General features: G+C 56.6%; 2 protein-coding genes across 2 annotated transcripts in view; both read right to left on the reverse strand.

Moving 5' to 3' along the window:
* The window catches only part of BAIAP3 (BAI1 associated protein 3), a 9953-nt gene extending 4579 nt beyond the window's left edge, over positions 1 to 5374 (reverse strand). Inside the window, exons 1-19 of the mRNA XM_025048250.1 lie at positions 5121 to 5374; positions 4846 to 4933; positions 4616 to 4696; positions 4192 to 4299; positions 3738 to 3797; positions 3529 to 3595; positions 3246 to 3441; positions 2847 to 2891; positions 2644 to 2721; positions 2423 to 2525; positions 2011 to 2118; positions 1831 to 1926; positions 1605 to 1708; positions 1314 to 1434; positions 726 to 850; positions 557 to 647; positions 351 to 407; positions 166 to 263; positions 8 to 59 (exon numbers count right to left, since the gene is read on the reverse strand). Coding sequence (XP_024904018.1) covers positions 8 to 59; positions 166 to 263; positions 351 to 407; positions 557 to 647; positions 726 to 850; positions 1314 to 1434; positions 1605 to 1708; positions 1831 to 1926; positions 2011 to 2118; positions 2423 to 2525; positions 2644 to 2721; positions 2847 to 2891; positions 3246 to 3441; positions 3529 to 3595; positions 3738 to 3797; positions 4192 to 4299; positions 4616 to 4696; positions 4846 to 4933; positions 5121 to 5299 — 1857 coding nt within the window. The 5' untranslated portion in view covers positions 5300 to 5374. The remainder of the gene's footprint in view (positions 1 to 7; positions 60 to 165; positions 264 to 350; positions 408 to 556; positions 648 to 725; positions 851 to 1313; positions 1435 to 1604; positions 1709 to 1830; positions 1927 to 2010; positions 2119 to 2422; positions 2526 to 2643; positions 2722 to 2846; positions 2892 to 3245; positions 3442 to 3528; positions 3596 to 3737; positions 3798 to 4191; positions 4300 to 4615; positions 4697 to 4845; positions 4934 to 5120) is intronic.
* An 8768-nt stretch (positions 5375 to 14142) lies between these two features.
* UBE2I (ubiquitin conjugating enzyme E2 I) overlaps positions 14143 to 21225 on the reverse strand; it is a 12919-nt gene continuing 5836 nt past the window's right edge. The window contains exons 4-6 of the mRNA XM_006913986.3: positions 19595 to 19704; positions 19365 to 19444; positions 14143 to 16389 (exon numbers count right to left, since the gene is read on the reverse strand). Coding sequence (XP_006914048.2) covers positions 16326 to 16389; positions 19365 to 19444; positions 19595 to 19704 — 254 coding nt within the window. The 3' untranslated portion in view covers positions 14143 to 16325. The remainder of the gene's footprint in view (positions 16390 to 19364; positions 19445 to 19594; positions 19705 to 21225) is intronic.

Genomic DNA, 21225 nt, shown 5'->3' on the forward strand with positions numbered 1-21225 from the left:
GCCTCACCAGACGCTCCAGCTGCCGGAAAGTGAGAGTGAAGAAGTCAATCTTGATGATGCTGCAAAGGACACATCTCAGACATCTGTTCACCCCCATTCCCTGGCCCTAGTGGCAGCACTTGAGGGGCTGGGTACAGGGGCAGCAAGAAGAGCCCTGGGTCCCACCTGTGGAAGAGGCTGGCATAGATGCCATAGCAGGACTGCAGGTCTTCATAGACGGTGTCGACCAGCTCCACCAGCCCGGCAAGGCGCTTCAACCCTGACTACAAGGAAGTACTGTTCACACTGACCTTTTGGCCTGCACCTAACCCACTCCCACCCCCCATGGCCATGCCCTCTCTGAGCTGCACCTGCTCTCGAGGACTCTTGGTGTTCAGGAGCCTGTCATACCATTCTCGGTTACCTCTCTGCAAGAGAAGCGACCAAGGCAGTGCAGTGTGGTGGGTGGGAGGGAAGAAGGGCAATGGCGGGTGGAAGGTGTGTGCTACAGCAAGTTCAGGGCTAGTGGGTGGGGCAGGGGCTGGGACATTAGCCCAGACCAGGCTATGTGACACACCTTCAGGGCAGCAGCGATGTCCATGTTTAGCTCAGTCTCAAAGGGGCAGATCTGCAAAGAAGGCTGGAAGAGCTGCAGCTTGTCCAGACACCTAGGTGAGGAGCCACAGCTGACTGGGGGTTGCCCCACCCAGGCCCCTAACCCACCAGGTGCCAGTAGCTACACCCACTTCAGCAGCAGCTCCAGGCGGTGTACGGCTGTGCTGTTGGTGGCAGGAAAGTAGTCCCGGAGCTGGCGCAGCAGCCGCAGCGCGAACTCAGAGAAGGCAGAGAAGCTGTCAGCCAGACTCTCCTCCTGGGGGCACAGAGCCCTTCAGAGCTGACCCCTCAGGCCCTCCCCATAGTGGGGTCAGTGGTCAGCAAAGCTCTGCCCCAAGGAGCAGCCTCCAACCCCATGTGCCTTCTCCTGCTGGCCTCTCCAACCTCAGCCTCCAGAGTTCCCCCTGGCAGCATAAACGCCTCAAGGCATTTGCACCACCCTGTGCTCCCTCTGCTCTGTCTCTGTAGTACCCACTTCCTCTGTTGTTCACCGTTGAAATGCACAACCTCCTTCCATCACATCCCTATCTCAGTATTACATACTACTTGCTTTCTCCTACATCATGCAGTCCAGCTGTTTGTTTTCATCCCCCTACCGCACCTGCGGGCCATGTACTCCACGAGGACAGGACTCTGCCCCTCACTGCCTGCCCTAGCCCAAGCAGGCCCACAGCACACCTTCCTGGAACAGCATTTTCAGGGCACCAGGCCGAGCTTACCTGCTCCTGGGGCAGGGAGGCCGCCTCTTCCCAGTGCGCCTCCATGTCCTCCAGCAACCCCAGCAGGTAGCCGTAGTCCAGGGTGCAGGTCTGATGATGTCGGCTGCTAACTTGCCAGTGCCTGTGGGGGTCCGGCCCAGAGCCAGGGCAGCAGCGTTGGGCCAGTCCCGGACCTAGCTGTATCCTCCAAAGAACCCCAAGCGCCCCGCCCACTCACGGCTCTGCCCCTTCATTGCCCCGCCCACTTACACTCACGGTCCCACCCCCTCATCGCACGCCCCGCCCACTCACAGCACCGCCAGCTGCAGCTCTGAAAGATTGCTCTGCGCACCGTGCAGGCAGAGCACGGTCGCCGCTGGCCCGCTGAGCTCGCCCCGCCAGCTGCTCGAGTTAGGCTGGAGGAAGGGCTGGGCGTGGGTGGAGGTGGAAGACCCCCAGCCCCTTCCGCTCACAGTCCCCACAGCTCGCCCTCCTCAGGCCATGGCGGGCCACCCCGGGGTCCCAAGGGTGCCGCTACCTCCTGGGCTCGGTGTTCGAACTGCAGCAGACGGCTGAGCAGCAGTAGGTAGGACAGGAAGCCTGACCGCCCACGCTGGCTCATGCCTGTGTCCCTCTGGAACGCAGAGTCCGCCTGTCACCAGTCCTGCTCGGGCTGGGGTGCAGGATGGGGATCCCCATGTTCCCCACCGCTCCCCACCTGCGTGGTGATCAGCTTGAGGGCCAACTGGCAGTCTCCCTGCACGCGGGAGGCGCTGGAGCGTGGTTCCAGCTTGAACCAGCGGTCCTCGCCAGCCACTGGCACTTCCTGCGCAAAGAGTTCAGACTGGCTGTTCCTCCAGCTTCTCCCTCCCTCTCACACAGATACTGTGGGACTAGGGAGAGAACAAAGGCTTCCACCTCCCACTGAACATGGGCGACTATCACAGAGTGAGTGCTCAAGCATGCCTGGACACCAGAGGACCCAGAAGGCTGTCTCTCCCATTTCCCCACTAGCATGATCCCCCCCACCCCCAGCCCAAAAAGGATGGGAAATGCTTGGAGGGTGACATAGCCACAAGCAGCATCCCAGGCTGGCGAAGCACCCGAGTGAAGCCCTTGCAACCACTCACCCAGACAGGTATGTTGAGGCACCCCAAGAAGTCATCCGTGTGGTCTTCCGTGGGCCCAGCAGTTCCATTTGCACGGGCTGACTTGACAATCTGTTTGAAATACCTAGGCACAGCAGGGTGGGCATCACACCTGTGGTCCCTGGGGAGCCACCACCTGCTGGCCCCTGTGGGTAAGCTACAAGTACAGCGTCTGGGGGGCACCAGGGTCCCACCTGCTGTACCTGCTCATTCCCTTTAGGCCAATGACTTCATTTAGCTTCCTGCATGCTTCCATCAGGGATACCTCATCGTCATGGTCCCTGGGGCAGAGTGAGGGAGAGGACCTGGCTTGTCTGGAACCCAGCCCAGCCCTGATTGCCCCACCCTACTCCCCCCAGACCAGAGGCACCCACACTCCCTGCCTGCAGGGTATAGGGGCCTATACCAGATGTCCAGGTGCAGCAGGTCTGTGCTGACATCTTCAATCTCACTACAAGAACAGAGAGATACCCATGAGGGTCCATGGTGATCTTCTGCCCAAGGTTGGGGCTAGGACAAATTCAGGAGCTACAGGGAGGGGTCCATGACAGGTTGCCTGGGTTCGAATCATGACTGTGTGGCTATGGGAACATGATGCCCTTCTCTGAGCTTGTTTCCTCCTTTGGAAAGTGGGCATGTGACCAGACTCCTTCAATTCTCTGGGGCAAGCACTGAGACCACATACAGCTATGAGCTGTCACCCTCTGGTCACAGGTACCCAAATGTATTGCTAAGACTGGCTTTGGCACCACAGGAAGTCTCTTGCCCTACCATCTTTGCCACCCAGCTGGGCAAGGGGCCTTACAAGAGGAAGTGCTCCTTCCAGACAGGGTTCAGGGTGCTGCTCTTGACCTCGGTGACCTGGATGCACTTGGCTGGCAGTGGGCTGCCACGCTTGGCACCCTTTCGGAAGCTGAAGCGCTGCTCCTTGTGCGGGCCTGGCTCCTGTGGGTTGCCCGAGCCCGGCAGGATGCCCAGCATGCAATACGGGTCACTGAAGCCTGGAACATGGCATGTGCCTCAGCCCCCAACCCCAAGCCATCCTCTCCTCCATGGCACAACTAAGGTCCCGGCCAGTCCGCACTCACCATTGGGGTCTTTGGCCAGCAGGTTCTTGGCACGCATGACAGATACTTTCAGGGCATATGTGGGGGCCTGTGGGCAGAGGGGTGATGAGGGGCCTCTAGGGGCTCAGTGCGGACATGATAGGGCCCTGCCCTATGCCTCCACCACACCCAAGTTCCTACACATGGGCACTGTGGCTGGTCAGCTTTGCCCAAGTAGGCGGCAGCCTTACCTTGGCCTTCTTCACACGCTCAATGGCCTCTGTGTGCTCCTCCGGGCTGGTGCCAAACACCTGCAGAGGGAGGACAAGTGTGAGGGTCTAAGTGCCCCCCAAAGTGGGGCTGACCATCATCCTGGGGACCTCAAGCATGGCTCCAGCCAGGGATGCTTGACTATAAATGTCACAGGTGGTGGGGAACACACATAAGTGAGGAGGAAAGGTGGGTCTGCCCACCCATCAGTTTGTTATTCTTTATGCTCTGCGCATGTGTGTGTGTGTCTGTCTGTCCATCCTTCTGGGTGTGCCTGTTAGCCTGTATGTGTGCCTGCCTGTGCACACACTTATGTGTTGTGTACATGGGGCGAATCTGTATGTGTTGTTCAGGTGATGGTGACATCGGCAGGTGGGGGAGCAGGTTAGGGGTAGTCCTTCCTAGAGCAGAGTAGGCAGGTCTAAGGGGGCTCACCTGTTGAAGGTAGCGCAGTAGGGCCTCCTGGTCATCCACCTGGTTGGGGCCCATGGTCCCTGCACGGTAAAGGACGGTGTACAAGGCTTCCTCATAGAGCATCTCTTCCTGTGGGTGGGGTGAGGAACACACCCTGAATGCCCTGCCGCAGCACTCTTTCTCCCCTCGGGCTCCTTGGGCCCACCCCCTATATGCCCAACCTTCAGCCCTCAACAGCTCTTCCCATTGGCAGAGCTGACTCCCTGCCTCAGTGCCTTTGCACCTGCCCAGCCCTCCACCAAGGACCCCTACTTACCCCTCACCTCTGCTCCTTACTTGCTTACAATGGGAGGCCTGGTCCACCACCCCCTCCCATCTTTACTGGGCTTAGCACACAGTAGGTGCTCTCAGCCCGACCCTGGGGCCAGACCTGCATCCCTCTTACCTCCTCCTGGGTCAGGGCTCTCAGGCCCCGGTTTGGGTCCATGGGCTCGGCGGGAGCTGGTGAGCTGCTGCGCAAGAGGACCTGTGAGTGGGGCACTAGGGTTAGGGTTTCCAAAGGTGGGGATCCTGCAGCTGGCTTGGGGGGGGGGTTCCAGGGAGGGAATGAGTCAGGGGGTAGAGGCCATACTTGGAGGTGGCAGGTGGGGAGCAGCACCCAAGCCCTGTCCTCACCTCAGGGCATGGCAGGCCCCGTCTGCCTTCCCCCTTCTTCAGGATGAGGCGAATTTGGGCAAAGAACTCCACACCATCCCCAGGTTTCCTGCAAAAGAAGGCCAGGCTCAAGGTCAGCAGAACCTCCCTGAAGCTCAGGGCTCACAGCATGTGACACCCCACCCAGGACCAGCCGATAGCCCACACTACTGAAGGCACATCTTGGGGCAGAGCAAGAGGTCCACAGCCTTGGGTTCAGACCCTCCCAGGCTCCCCCTGGGCTGTGGGGCACCCACCAGGCCCCTGTGGCAGGCTCCTGCAAGTCAGTGCTGGCACTCCCCGGTTCCTCCTCAGTCTTCCGGCGGAAAGAGGGGCAGGCCTGCACCTGCCTGAGCACGCTGCTCTTTATCTCCAGCAAGCTGGACATGGTGAGTGACCTGCGGACAGAAAACACGGCCCTGGCCCATTCATTCATTCAGCAGCATTGCCATACAGTCGCATCGAGTAATTATTGAATTAACCAAACCCAACAAAAGCTGTTCCTGGGAACAATCTGGTTGGACCACCAGGGGGCAGGAGGAGGGGGCACCTTTCAGGGAATGGTGGCTGGTGGAGAGCCCTGGCACCATCATGGCCACGGAGGCAGGGGGTTGGGAAGGAAGAGACCCTCCCTCCCCCGCCCTGCAAGTTGCTTAAGCCTTCATGTCCCCATCTGCAAAATGGGAGACCCCTGCATGATGGCTTTGGAAATGGGACAAGGCTGTAAGAAGTGGTGGTAGTGCCCAGTAAAGTCTGTGCTTTTACCCCTGCATGGCCAGGATGCATGGGAGGGGCCTCTGGGGGTCTTTACCCATCAAGCGCAGCAGGGCCAGTGCCTCATCCTCACCCCTCAAAGCAGAGCTTGCTCTTCTCAATCAGTGGAAATGAGAACACGGAGCAAGCCCTGCCCTGTCTGGAAGGTGCTGAGTATGGGGCCACAACCCCCTCTCCCTGTCCTGCTCCCAGTGCCCCATGTTACCATAGCAACCAAAGCATCATACTTTGGAGTAGCTCAGATGTCACAGTTAGGGCAGGGAAAGGCGCTCTGCCAAGGGAGTAATGGAGCCTGAGCCTGGCAACCACCTGCCCGAGTCCCCTGAATCCAGTTCAGTCTTGGTCATTCTGCTCTGTAGGACCAGAACATGTGTAGGGGACAAGGCTCAGACTGAGCTAGTCTGCAGCCCTGGGAAGGGCTGGAGTCAGTGACTCCAGCAACAGGCACCTCTGAGTAATGGCGATACCTTCTATCCAGGCGGCAGGGTCCAGGCTTCCCCTCAGAAACCTTGCTCCTCCTACAGATTCCTGGCACTAGACTCCCCTTGTCAAGCTAGACTGTGGCAGGGGAGAAGGTCCAGCTCTAGGTGACACCTGCATGCCTCCTCCAGGGGGACTCAGTGTCCTCTGTAGACCCCAGGAAGAAGGGTAGGATGACAGCCGTCCCCTTGCACTGCACTGCCCGGCCAGGCACCCACCTCTACCCTGGTTGTGTACTAACCAGCCCTGTGCCTCCCCTAAACTCCAGGGTGCTCTTCTTGCTCTTCCTGAAAACTATCAGGGCAAAGTGCACACCCCCTGCCAGGCCACCTCTGCTTGCTCGGTGCACACCCTTTGGCTGTTTGCCCAGGCTTGCTGGCCTCTGGTGCACAGGACACACCATGTTCCCCTCAGCACAACATGGGGCCTCTGCACTGGCTGCCCAGGTCCGCCTTCCCAGCTGATGTGAACTCCTCTACTTACTGAGGGAGCCTCCAGGCCAGGTATATCAGCTTAAGCAGGGAGCTGCTGTCATTTTCACTTGAGGAAACAGGAAATGAAGACTCAGCCAGATTAAGCTACTAGCCTGGATGTCACAGGCAGTTAGTGGTGGGAGAGCCAGATGAGACCACTTCTGCCCTGCATCCCAGGCCAGTCCTGGGGCCAGGCTGCTGCTCAGAAACCACATCCACATTAACATCTGCTGTCTGTTCTTTAGAATCTTAAGTTCTGTTGGAAGAGCTGGGGCCAGGGCAACTGGTGGGACCTAAATTGACTTTGCTCCCAGCTGTGTCTGCTCATCTGTCTCCTGGTGCCCCAGGGCTGCTGTCCTGGGTCTATACCCTCTACTAGTTCAGGCCACCATGTCCAGACAGGAGGAACAAGCAGCTTGTCCCCTTACAGAGGTGCCAGAAATGAGGCCACACCTATCAGTGCCTGCTCCTGGGAGCCTACCTCCAAAGATAGGGGCTCAGCAAGCTTCAGCACACGCTTCCAGAAGCTGTTGCCCCTATAGCCAACCAAGCTCCTCCGGGGGCCAGCGTCACAGGCCCCCCCCCTTCCCCTCTCTAGCTCAGTGGAAGGGGCTGCTCCCCCCGCAACCCCCCAAAGCCAAGGAAGCAGCTGCTGCTTGAGCTGTTGCCAGGGCAACCGCCAACTGCAACTGCATGTGACAGGGGCTACAGGGGCTCACGGTCCCAGAGACAAACATGACGCAGGAGCCCAGTGGCCTGAGCTGCAGGGATGGGGTTTCTGTGAGAATTAAATGTTCAAGGTGGTGGAGGGACAGCATTCTACCTGCATTTTTCACTCGACATCTTACCAGATAATGCTCAGACCAGCCCTGGAGAGGGTGCTGCTCTGCTCCTCTATGTGGATGAGGAAACAGGCCCCAGGGCGAGGAACCTGCCCAAGGCCACAGAGCCAGCAGGTGGCTTGGGCTGGAGTCCAGCTCCCCCTGGCTCCCGTGTCCAAGCACTAAGCTCTTGGCATGTCCTGCATCCTAGGGTCCAGGTGGGCTAGTCTCCCCCTCTGCTGACTAGTACCTCTACGCTCCCTCCTTCAACCTGTTACTAGGATGGGGGCAACAGTGGCTTCTGGGCACAGGTTTCTGGGAGAGATGGCTCATCCTGGGTGCCCAGAAGCTCTTCAGGTTACTCTGGGAAGCCTGGGGATTTGATGACCTCACTGCATCCAATAGCCTTGACTCTGAGAGCCAGCCAGCACCTCACCCAGAGCTATCATCAACAGTGGGCATGTGGCTATCCCCCCAGGAAGCACTCACTGGCTGCCAGGGCCCCTCAGCCTGAACGAGGCAGGAGTAAGCCAAGTGGCTACAGGGGCCCTCCATCTGTGTGATGGGTCCTGATGGGACTCCTTCAGGAGCTGTTCCTGTCTTCTACTCTCCTGGTCCTGGATGGCAGCACAAAAGACTCCTAGCTGCCACCAGGACCAGAATCACAGCTCCCAGTGTCCAACAAGCAAGCTGAGGTTGGCCACGCCAGCACTGGGGCCAAGCCCCAGGTCGAATGGGAAATGACAATTCTGCAAAGTGGGTGTCACTGTCCCAGTTCACGGCCCAGGGTAGGGGGTCCTCTGATGCTGCCCTGGTTGTGTGGGGGGAGTGGGAGTGTATCAGCATGTCTGACCCCACATGCTAGCTCTCCATGCCACCTATCTGGCCCCCACCAACCCCTTCACTCTTCCTCAGAATTTCCAGCTCCCATCTCTCCATGGCCCTGCAGACTCCCCAGACAATGCTCCCCTGCACCCAGTGAGTGGCAGTGCCTATTACAAATGCTGCTCCCTGGGGTCTCATCCCAACCTAATTCCCGAGGAGAGGACTGAGAATATGCATTGTAACCAGCTCTGTAGGTGGACTTAGAATGCGGGGAAGCCTGAGACCAGCTACGAAGCACTAGCTAAATGCTTCTAAAATGAACCCATGAAAAATGATTTTTTCCCAGTAAGTTCATTCTTCCTCCCAGACCCCCTCTTACCTGTCTTTACTCACCTGTCTTCACGCAACTCTCCTCTCTCTCACTTCTCTTACTGACGCCCCTCTACCCCACCCCCCACCTTCTCGATGCTCCCCACAGGAGCCCGAGGCCACCAGTTCTGTTGGGGTTTTTCCTCATTGGAGGGCGGGTGGTCCCGGCAGTTCAGAAGACAGTCTGATGAGTGTGTATTTTTTTACCCACCTCGGACCTTTGGGGTAGATGAAGTGGAGGGGCGGGGCTTGCACTGCCACGGATTTCGGGGAGGCTGGGGTCCTACCAGGACCGCAGGAGGATGAGAGGGATGGGGCTCTGGGGGCGTCTTCCACCCCGGGGGTTTGCTTGAGAAACATCACGGAGCGCCTCCGGGGTCCTCGGCCCCGCCTCCGCTACCCCCGACCCCTCCCAGCGCTTCTGCGCTCCCCCGGAAAGGCGCACAGCGGGGCGCCAGCAGAAATGTCGAAGAAATGTCCTTCAAGTATGCACTGGTCTCAGTTTCCTGCGGGCCGGGGGGCGCGTTTTTGCTGCCTCCCGCCACCCACCGCCTCGGGGGCCTCCCCGAGCCGCCTGGGGGTGTGCGTAGGAGCCGGAGTTGGTGGCGTCCCAGGTCCGACTGGGTGGCCGTGGGCCGAGCTTCGACGGCGCGGGACGGAGTCGCAGCACTCACCGTGGGCTGGACGGGGTCGGGGTTCTGCGGGCGCCGCACTCGCACAGGCTCCGGGACGCCTAGGACAGCAACCACTCGCCGCCACAGGCGCGAACAACTGAGCGCAGCAGGTCCGCAGCGGCGGCGGCAGCGGCAGCGGCAGCGGCAGCAGGGGGCGGGACCTGGCCTACTCGCCCCGCCCCGCGCGGCCCCGCCTCGCCCCCCGCTTGCCCCCTACAGTCAGCCGGGCCCAGTGAGGGTCCCTGCGCCTCCAGTGCCTGGCCAGAGAGCCCCCTTCCCCTGGTGGCGGGACGAAGGACTGCCAGTCAACCCACAGGTGGGTGCAGACAGAGGAAAAGACTCTGCTCTGCGGCAGGACCCGCCCCACCCCCGTGGGCCCCGGGCAAGCAGAGCAAACCAAACAAGACGCGCCTTGCTCGCAGCGCAGATTTTTCTGTAAGGGCTGCGCAGCCACCTCCGGAGTCGTCCTCCCAGACGCGCTGTCCCGTATTAACCTGGAGCGGGCCTGCGTCTGGGAACTCCACCACCTTGAGCCTAACAACTCCCTCCTCTCAGGAGACACAGTACACACCAGGGGTGAGGGGATGCTGCAGTTAACCCAGGACGCCCCATGACAACCCAGATTACCTGTTGTGATGATCCTCCCAATGGCCCAGATGAGGGCCTAGACACCCTAGGCTGGGCCACGTGCCTGGTCACGTAGTTTGTGAAATCCCGGGGCCTGGACTGGACCCCTCCCATTCATTTCCAGCCTGCTTTCAGCGTTCCTCTCTGAGCCCCTCCCCCTCCACGTCTCCCGCAGCGTTCTGGTTACCTGTAGAGTTTGTTAACACAGATTGCTGGCTCACTACTAACCTGCTGATTTCAAAAGTCTGGGCTGGGGCTGGCCATCTGCATTCCTAACAAGCTTCAGGTGCTGTTGGGGGTCCTGGGACCACACTTGGAGAACCGTGGGGGCTGTGCAGAGGTGCATAGGATCTGTCTGAGGTGCATAGGGTCCCTGGAGCCCACTCCTGTCTTTGGCCTATCTTGCTGGACCCTCAGAGGACCTTTTCCTTAGGTGTCAAACTGAGATTTGGGGTTTTCACCCCAAAGGACATCATCTCTCATGGTGGGACTTTAGGCAATATGGGGACAGAAAGATGGGCCTGGAACCCATTCCAGCTCAGTCCCAGAAGCAAGGACAGTTCTCTCTAGGGTCAGCTGAGCGGAGGGGAGGGCCAAAGGCTGGAGAACAGGGTTCCAGAACAGAGCTCCATGCAGGGAAGCAGCCCATGCATGGACAACTGCACCTTTCAGTGAACTGCCCACTGCAGGGTGCTTCCCCCCTCACACAGGGTTGAGTGGACACTGCTCTGATGGGGCCACCACTTGTCTCAGCTTCCAGAACCAGACTCATCCACATCTGTGCTACCCTATACCTATCTGTGCAGAATGAGAAAGAATTACTATGTGTGTTTGTGACAGCACTGCAGAGACTGTAGAGCACTGCAGGGTGCCGGGAGAGCGCTGCTGGTTAGGTTCTCCTAGAAGCTGCCCCCAGACCCTACTTTCATCCTGACCCAGCACAACCAGGCAAATGGGGGCAGGGGGAGCTCAGGAAATGCATCGACTGCTTGGGACAGAAATGAGTCAGGGAAGTACGGGAGGGGGCCTGAACCCCGTGCCACCAGCTGCCACTCGGCTTTTCTTCTGCAGGGGATAGAAACTGGGATAGGGGCAGCTTGTCCTTCCTGGGGGACTGGCAGTCCTGAGCCAGGATCTTTGGGCTGATGCCCTCCACCCTGCAGTTTTGCGTCAGGTTCTGCCAACCTGTTGGAACAAAAACTGGGTCTGGTTGCCATGGTGATCATAATGGCTTGGGGTGAAGAGATGAGACTCTGCAGCTGCTGTAAACAGGAAGTTAGGAGGGGCTGCTGCCCAGGGAGGGGACCTCCGCTTGAATTCTCTGCGGGAGCCTAGGGCAGGGTCAGTGGCATCAGAGGCACCAGCCCTGAGACTAACTAACTAGCCTGTTGGTGGAGGGCCCCCAAAACCTTATCATTCTTCTTACAGATAGGGAAACTGAGGCCTAGAGAGGGGAAAGGGCTTGTCTAGGACCACAAAGCAACAGGCTGGGTCCCAAGTGCAGCCCTGAACCTCAGTTTCCCCAGGAAAAGATGATTCCCAGGACTTGCCTCTACGCCACTTCCAGGGGCGGGAGTGATGGTCCTATTTGTGCCTGATCCTTTCATTCTCCCCCAAACCATTCTTAGACTGAAGTCAGGCCCACCTGGGTCAGACTCCTGCCCCGTTGCTCCCTTCTGCTGCCCTGGGCCTCAGTTTCCCTCATCTGTAAAATAGCAGCACCCATTCTGCGGGCTGGTAGGGGACCTCAGAGGGTAGATCTTAGTGCAAAACATGTGCTGGTTAATGTCTGCTGCATGATCCTCCAGTCCAAGGAGACGGGAACTGCCTACCATCCCATCAGAACTCCAGTGACCTGGGGAGGGGACTATTTCTGCCTCCACAGGTTAAGGATGGAAGCCCATCCTGTTGATCCCACAGCTGGGAGTGGGCAGGGAGAGTGTTGTCCCACTCCTCCTGCCTGTGCCCTAGACCCCACTCTTAAGTGTCCCCTGGCCCCTCTGCCCTAGACCCAACAGTGGTCCTGAGCAGTGGAGGCAGCGGCCGTGTTCCAGAAATGGTGAGGGTCAGTACCGGACAGGCATGTATGTATGTGCTACACCTGGAGTTAAGGCACATGATATTCTGCCTAGACTGGGTCAGGGCTCTGTGGGGCCGGTGGGGAGGTGGGGTTCACACCCTCCCAGCTTCTGGCAGGAAAGGGTCTGGCAGGTGGGGGGAGAGGCTTTTCCTCCTTAGGGCCAGGAGAAAAATACCAGGATCTGGATACTCTGATGGCTGCTGCAATGCAGGGAAAGTGGGGCACAGGCGGTGAGGGCCCCTCAGTGAGTCCACCCACCCACACGGGTTTTAAGAACGCACCAGCTCACGCCCTCTGGTGGTATTCTCTGGAATTGCAGGCACAGCCTCCTGGCATTCAGGCTCCTCCTACTTACCCTACAACTCTCAACCCTTTTGGAGGACAAAGGCAGGGAAAGGGGCAGGTTCCCAGAGAACTGATGGGGGCAGAGTTCAGGGGCTTGGGCCAGGGTTACTGCCTGCTCTGGGCTGGAAGACTCTGAGGACTGCAGGAATTTCATTGCCAGTGCCATCCTGAGTGGTTCTGCCAGAAGAGGGTGCTCTGGGTGGGACAGTTCTGGCCCAGATAGTCCCTTGCCTGTGATGTTGGTTCCTGAGGCGCAGTCACCAAAAGTGCAGTATAGGTTCTGTTGCCAGCACCTGTACAGGTGGAGCCTGTGCCAGGCCCAGGTGCTCTTGGGACTCAGGCCTGAGGCTTGTGTGGGGCCTGGAATGTGGAAGCAGAGCACCATCTGTTGTCCACTGACTTTCCCATTGGCTTCTGGCCCAGGGGCTGGTGTACCAGGAGCCACCTCCCCCAAGGGTGCCTCTCACCCTCGCCCTTTGTGGGGAGAGGGCAACATCAGGAGACAGAGCTGCAGGTGGGCCCAGAGCCTGGCTTCTCCACAGGACGGACATCATTCTCTCATAAGTGGGGACGGAGTTACTTTTGTTCATGGCTCTGGGGGGGGCGGTCCAGATTCTTTCCTCCTTGGAGGAATAGGAGTAGCACTAGCTCTCTCTCTTCAGGAGGGCATCCTGGTGGAAGGGGAGGGTGGCCACCTGGAAGGGCAGATCCCAGGAGGGAGGAACCCAGGCCTGTGCCCTGTGACTTTGTTGCTTGAGGAGCTCATGGAAAACAGCTTCCTGACAAATAACACAGACTTTGGGTGAACCTGCTGAAACCAGCCGTGGGTGAATGGGACCCCAGCTCTCCAGCCCCATGGGGCCTACAGCCTTGGCAGATGGGGTCACAGAATCTAGACGCCTTTGTGAGCCTCGTGGGCTCCTGCAGCAAGACACCCCCCAGACTGAGCAGCAGGGTGGCTGGGGCACATACCACATGCGCACTCCTCTGGTCTTCTTGCTGGAGCCGGCTCAGACTGGTTCAAGCCAGCCCAAGTCAGTGCTGGGCCTCCAACTTGTCAACTCGTCGTTATGGTAACCTCAAACTGGAAGCTGCCCATGGCAGAGCCTGATGTGGTGGGAGGGCCTTGGGCCACTGGTCAGGAAGCAAGGTGGCCTGTGTGGGTGGGTATGCCTGAGAACAGTGCTGACCTGGCTGGTACAGTCCAGGGAGGCCAGGGGAACTCACAGGTACCCACAGCCTGGCCAGGATACAACTCAGGCCTCTGAACTGTCTTTCCTGGGGAGATGGAGGCTGAGGGCTCCCAGCCCATCCCATTTGTTGTTGGGCTCCCCTGGGAGCCCCAAGTCCAGGCTCCTTGCTCTGCACCTACGTAATGGCTACACCGAGCTCCCACCATCCCCAGACACACTGTCACGGAAGCCCCATCAGGGTGTGAACCAAGGGCTTGCGTGTACCTTGGTGCTGTGAGAATCAAGTCCCGCTCTGAGGAGGCCCATCCGAGTGATGAAAACAGCCCTAGGTCCCCAGAGGATACCTAGGGCTCCAGCAGACCAGATGGACAAAAAGCAGGGCCAGTGGCCAGCACAGAATGTGTGCTGGCCTTGCTGCCCATGCCCAGGTCTCAGAAGGGACAGAAAGGATGATTTGACTAAAGCTCACGGGGATGTCATCCCCTGACCATGAGGGCCACTGAAGGCCTGATGTGGGAGGCAGTGGGGACGAGGCCTGGGCTTCTGGAGCACAGCAATAAGCAGGGGGTGGCCTGTGTGGGAGGCGGGCAGGAAAAGGACACACCCTGCAGGCAGCAGTTTGTGGAAATATTTTAATTAGAGGATTCTTAGATACAGTGGTTAATCTATTGCCCACAATTCCTCACTAATTAGGCGCCTCATGCTGGGAACACACTCTCTTCCCTTACAGTAGAAATAGAATGATCACATTTCATAGTTCTCATGTTACAAGATTCACATCTTTGTTAAGCCAAGGACTGTGGCACAAAAGGACATTTCATTAGCCAAAGTCACGACAATTTGCTAGAAACATCGATTACTTTAGAATGCTTTAACTAGAAAATATATTGCATTTCCATATATATTAACCATATACATGTGTAACTATTACTAAGTGTAGTTCAGTCATTACAAAATAAGACATTCTGGAAGGGGCTATACACACACGACCCGCTGAAACACCCCCCTCCCCCCTGTAAGGCCCTTTGCATTAGGAATAATTGCAAACATCAAACTGAGAGCTCAGAGCTCAGCAACCCAACAGATGTCCGTCCAGCTAAGCAAGTGAACAAGGCACTGGGCCCTCGGGCCATGCAGGTGCTGTAGGCTGAGGGGGCCACATTTCCTGGGACAAATGGAGGCAGCCCTTCCTGGCTGAGGGCTCGATGACCAACTCTCCCTTCGCTGCCCACCTTTGGGAGACTGTCCCCACTTCGGTCTGTGCACTGGAGCCATAGGCAAACCAGTTCTGACAGCGAGGGTCTTTGGGGTGGGAGGGCAAGGCTGGCTGGTATAGAGCCAGCTCTAGGTCTCTGGTCTGTTCAGCACTGTGCTCACTGGGACCCAGAGGCCAGGACTCCTTCTGCCACTTCCTGTCTCCATCTATGCCACCTCCCTGGTGAGCAGGGGGACCTAGGCCCGCTTTCCAGCAGACAGCAGCCAACTCCAACTCTGGGAAGCTCAGCTGTGGGCCCAGGCTCTAGGGTGCTTTCTGAGGAGTGGACTTCTTAAGTGACCAGATTCAGAACGCTTCAGGAAACAGGAAGAGCATGCGACAACATCCCTCAAAGCTGCTCCTTTGGGGCATCCTGGTGACTGGGACCACCTACACCCAAGCGTAGGGGCTGATGAAGTGAGCATGAGAGGGCTGTGGGCGCTACATGCAGAGGCCCAAGAAGAGCCACCGAGGCCTGGGCAGGCAATGCACTGCCAGAAGTGGAGGCCACATGCCCTGTCTAAGGGCCTCGGCTCCATTGCTGTGGCCCGGCTATCCTAAGCCAGCCTGCGCTGGCCCCCGAGGAGGGCCAGTAGCTTGGATGTGGTCCTCACTAAGGCTCAGCCATGGCCTGGGTATAGGTACCTCGTCCTCCTGATGGCTTGGGCAGCACATGCTTTAAAAGGGTCTCGACACCAATTCCAACTTGACCAGATCTGAACCCTAGTGCTCTACTGCTCAAAGAACCAGAGGGGGCGGAGGGGGGACAGAAACCCTGGACACACACCGTCTCTGGACACAGAACTATTTACAAAGGACCAGGACAAGCGCCACGCAGGCCTAGGCACAGGCAGCAAGACATGCTGGGGCCAAGGCTGGTGCTCTGTGGGGCCTGCAGCTGAGGGGAGGGGGCCGGGCACCCCAAGGCTGCCTCCTCACACTTTTAATGACGATAATGCAACAAAAACCTTTATATAAACAGTTTATTTACTCTAAACAGCAACACAGACAAAACGCCATATAAACACAAAGGAAGTGATGCGGAAAACAAGAGGCTGGCTGACTTTGGATCTGAGGCTCATAGCAACACAACCTGGGTTTTGCAGAGAGAAAGGACAGAGGCGCGAGGGCAGGGGACAGGCCGATTTCTTTTTCATACAGCCAGCTGGAGGCTACGTGTAGCTCTGATGGTGGGAAGCATGCCTGCACCTGCGAGCAAAGGGAACTAGCTCCTCAGGGACTCGTCGAAGTATAAAAGTTTATAATTTTACAGCAGTTGAAATACTGACATCAATATTAAAATAAAAGCAAGTTTTACATAACAATCAAAAATACAAAAGACTGAAGGAAGAGACCCTGTATGAAAAACTGGGCAATTCAGCGAGTCGAGAACTGTGTACCAGTGGCAGAAATGGAAAATGGCGCCCGCCCGCCTCCCCTAGGTGACTAGTAATTGTACAGAGCAACGCTAGATCTGCAAATGTTGTAAACAAGTTCTTGCCAAACCAATCCCTTCCTTTTGATGCTGCCTGCCGCGGGTCGCTGCTTATGAGGGCGCAAACTTCTTGGCTTGTGCTCGAACCCTTTTCTCGTATTCCACTCTGTTTTGGCTGAGGAGGTCAAGAGAGACAGACATTAGAAGGTGCAGCTGCCCTGCATGTGGGCTGAGGGTGTGCTTATCAGCTGCTGCGCACGGAGGCCTACGGGAAGACCATAACAAGATGGGATGATGGCTTCTGGGCCAGTGCAGAGTCGCGGCCCGGTGGAAGGAGAGGGTGGCTTGAGAGATGAGCCTATAGCACAGATGCCAGCTATGAGGGTACAGCCTGAGCAGAATGTTCACAATTTTCCTTCTGAATTTGAAATAGCATTAATCATTATGGAGAGAAAATAAAGACTGCTCAACTAGTCTTCAAAAACAGACTGAGTTCTGGTGGGCTTCCCCGTGGGCTCTCAGTCCCAAGTGTGTAGGAATGGAGGCGGGGGGCAGCTCTCTGATTGTTGGAGAAGGACCCTGTGTGGGACTCCAGTGAGAGAACTGCTCCAAGAAAAAGGGGGCTGGTGGGCACTGCCCAGACCAGGGTGACAGGCAGGGTGGGATGGCAGTAAAAGTGCCACAGAGGGGAGAGACCGGCTGCTACCAGGGGATCAATGTGGCTTTGAGGCCCATGGGGACACAAGGACATTTATGAACAGGGCTCTCTGACACACCAGGTCAGAGGTCTCATTCAATACCTCGGGGCCTAGTCAACAACTCTCCTTGGAGCCCAGGTGTAGTGCGTGCACTCCACGGCACTTGCATCCCAGTAAGCAAGCCAGCGCTCCTCCCAAGCCATGCTCTCAATAAGTGTGGCCTCTCAGAGAACTGGTCTCAGCCCAAAGCACAGGCCCCAGGGCTGAGGGACAGAGAGCCTACTGCAAAGATTTCTCTTAGTTCTGCCAAGAGCAGACAATAGGCTTTGGTGCCCCAGGCCCTCCCCTCTGGCCCTCTCTGGGGAAAGGCTGTAGTGCCAGCACCAGGAGAGGCGGAAACCTGCTCAGAATGAAGCCTGCTGAGCTGGCATGGTGCCCAGGAGCACACCCGTCCTTGGAGGCCAGTGTCAGCACCATGCCTGGACAGCTGGGAGTGAAGGCCACAGGAGAAGTTTCTGCCACCAGGCTGTGTGCTATAGGCAGTCTGTACTCTCACCCTGGCCAAGGGCCCAGCCTCCCAGGGCAGAGGCAGCTGACTAGGAGGGCTCTGGAAGGAGCCAGAAGTAATGGCAGAGACAGCCCTGCCATTTACCAAGTGAGGCTGGGTGAGGGTGGCTGCCCTGGAGTTCTGGGGTGCCTGCCAGTATAGGACATGGCCTGTGGCCTTCCAGCAACATGAGAAAAAGATCTGAAACTTTCAAGCATGTTTCACAAAAGGTGCTCTTAAACTGGATGTCTACTGGTGAAAGAATGTCTCATTCCTAGAGTGTATGACATCATCTAGCAGATAAGGGTCCCAGGGTATGCGGAAGACAGTCCAGCCCTGAGCAGGCTAGGGGCCATACAACTGGGAGCACTCACTGACCTCAGCACCTGCTGGCACACAACAGTGGCCCCACACACTCCTGCCGCAAACACCAAAATATGTGGGCTGCGGGTCAGAGGTACACCATCAAGACACTTGGACGACTTGCCTAAGGGATCGCACCCACAATGCAACCCAAGCCAGGCCTGACAAGCTCTCTCTAAAGGCCTGTGAGGAGATATTTTGGCTTTGTGGGCCACGTGGTCAATCGCAATGGCTCATCTCAGACAATGCAGACCCAAGTGACCCGATTTACAAAGAGGCACAGGCCGATGGAGGCTGTTCCAAATGGTTATCGTTGTGAACACTATGTAACACCCAGCCCAAAGGTCAAGGTGGGAGAATGCATCTCCTAGAGCCGCTGGTGCACAGCAGCCAACAAGACATGAGTGAATTCAAGCTAAGCTCCACTGGAATCACAGCAACACCCTGAGGGCTGGGGAGGAGATAAACCTGAAATCTGAAGCAGGGGCTACCAGGTCAAGGGCAAGGGCTGGCTAAGGGTATGCGGTTGGTTGGGGAATATAGCAAATTCCAGTCCATGGACCTTAGCCCCCATCTGGGAGTGTCTTGCCGCCCTCAGCCACCAGGGGGCACACCCAGCCAAAAACTGGGGTGGGCCCAGGGACAAGAAGCCATTGGGGATGGAGGGTGGGGGGATACATCTGAAACCAGGCATTTTTCCTTGAAGAGGGACTCAGGTCATCTTGTGTAGCAGCTGCTTAGAATGGCCTACCCTTTGACCTGATCCAGTTTCATAAATGTCCTGCTGGAAGAAACAGGCCCACGCCTGGCCTCTCCTTCTGGGCCAGCCCCCTTAGGCCCCGGTTTTCTGAACAAGGGCAAATGGAGCAGTGGGAATCAGCGCCCTCAAAATGGCATAAGGCCCCTCCCAGACCAGCCCAGCAAGCTGGCAAGCAGGGACAGGGTCCTCCCCACGGTCCACCCAGCCAGCCCCATTTGCTCACACAGTCACAGTAGGCCCTCCTCCCTCAGCGTAGTCGGATGTGGGACCACCACAGGGAAGGGCTGGGATGTGGAGTGGATGCCCAGCACCCAAGTGACCAAGAGAAAGTCAGGAGCACCCCGGCAGAGCCGCAGCAGGGCAGAGATGAGAGGTCTAGGGCCTCTGTGACAGCTGGGCTGCTAGACGCACCTCCTCCTGGTGTCCACATCCTCCAAGCCAGACTAGGCTCCTGGAGGAACAGGGTTTCCTTGGCCACACCCCATCGAGGATAAAGTGCCAAGAGCCCATGTCATCTGACTCTGCCATCTCCCGTGCCCCTCACCCCCGCCTCGGCCACCTGTTCTTGCCACTATGGGCCCTTTGCACATACAGTTCCTCCTTGGATACCTCCACGGCCACCTCGCGTGGTCCCCACTTCATAGCACTGACCCCAGCTGCCTCCAAAGTCCACTCACAGCTTGCCTATTGCTCCACTTCCTACAGACAGTCTAGACTAGACTTCCAGGAAAGGTTGTGCAAGCCAACGAGGTCACAGCAAGTGGGGCCAGATCGCTACTAACCAGTAAATTGTGTAGGCCTCTGCTTGAGCTGGATCTTGGATATTTGGTTCATTTAGAAGTTCCTGTATTCCTAATAAGATCTGTGTAAAAGACAAAAATAGAGAAAGATGGGTGGGAAGTCAGCAGTTCAAAAGGCAAACTTTTCTGGGACATCATCCTCAGCAAGTAGGAAGGACCACAAATTCTCTGGTCCCAAAGGAAGGTCAAGGCTGGCCCCTCGAGCTGCGTACCTGCTTAATTGTGATGGCTGGCCTCCAGTCCTTGTCTTCTTCGAGGATGGACAGGCACACAGTGCCTGAAGGGTACACATTTGGGTGAAATAATGGTGGTTCAAATTTGCCTGGACCACAGGGAAGAAAAAAAATCGTGTTTTTGGTGACAGTTGTTTTACAGAATAATGTCCTGTCTTGACAACATTCCTTCCCCAAACTAGGGCACCTTTGCATTGGGCAAAGAACTGTTGAGAAAAACAAGACTGGCCACATGGTGGGAGGAAGTAATAAGAAAAGGGCAAGTGCGTGCCTTCTCAACACTCAGAGGCAGAGCCATGTCCCTCCCCAGGACCCTGCTCAGGCAGTCAGAGAAGGTCCCCCAGTGGCTTCCTCAAACCCTTCCCCAGCCAGTCTGGATGTGGCAAGACAGAAAGGGGTCGCTGCATCAGGTGAGAAGGGTCCTGGGAAAGCAGCCAAGGCCATTCAAATGAGTGGCCATTTTCAAATCAGCTCATTCTGCTTCAAAAACAGAGGCTTTTAGGACCCCATATTCTTTAAAATGAATCCATGTAGAGAACTTGAAAATTATAAAAGCAAGAGCAAGAAAAAAAATGCCATGAGCTTCACCCAGGGACTGTTAACTACAGCTGACGTTTTAGCATATTTTTTATCCTTTTTTTCTGGATACTTTCTTCTTTTCTATTTTAAAACATTAAAACCTAGAAAAGTCCAACCAGACTAGTATAGCTTGATAAATTGGTAAAAATGAACATATTCACTAATACCAACAACTTCCCAGAAAACATTCATAAAACCACCCACTATCCTGACCTGCAATCCCCAGGGAAGACGTCTCAGACTGTGCAAGAGACTACACAGGGACCTCCCTGGGTCATGTTCGTCATCACAGGTGGTGGATACTCACTCCTGCTGCTGCACAGAGTTCTTAATTTTAATCTGATTTACTGATCTTGTTTCTTACCTAGAAGTGTACCAATGATGAATACCAGCATCCCCAAGACCCCCACCCCCTTTCTGGTCTCTGGCTGGCTTCCCTCCATACAAAGTCACCCTCTTGACTTCTCATACCATTCACTGCATGGCGTTGTTGAACTTCATAAAAGGACCCCAGCAATAACTAACTCCTTTGTGTCTGGCTCTGTTTCCATAGCATAACTTTCGGGAGATTCATTCGTGTTGTGTATACCTGTAGATCTTTCACTCTTGCTGCTGTACTTACTTAACCATTCTATTGTGAATGGACGCTAGGGTTGCCTCTAGCTTTTGACTCTTACAGATCGGGCTGTCATAAACATGCTTGTCCACGCCTTTTGGTGATCTCCTGCATGCAGTTTCTATTGACTTTTTACTTAAGTGGAACAGCCAGGTCCAGGAGTAGGCCTAAGTTTAGCTTTAGTAGATAAGGCAGAGAGCTTTCCAAGGGAAACGTCCAAAATTTACTCTATGGTAGGCTTCCGAGGACTCCTGCTGCTCTGCAGCCTCTCCCACCCGGGTTGTCTGCCTGTTCACTCTGTGGCTATAACTTGCAATTCTCTGGTAAAGCAGCTGGGCATCTCTTCCTGTGATTAGACAGGTGGAGAACCTCTTGTGCAAGACCTGTTCCATCAAATGATTGTTTGCCTTTTTCT

Source organism: Pteropus alecto, unplaced genomic scaffold (genome assembly GCF_000325575.1).
Source record: "Pteropus alecto unplaced genomic scaffold, ASM32557v1 scaffold44, whole genome shotgun sequence".
Classification (NCBI taxonomy): Eukaryota; Metazoa; Chordata; class Mammalia; order Chiroptera; family Pteropodidae; genus Pteropus; species Pteropus alecto.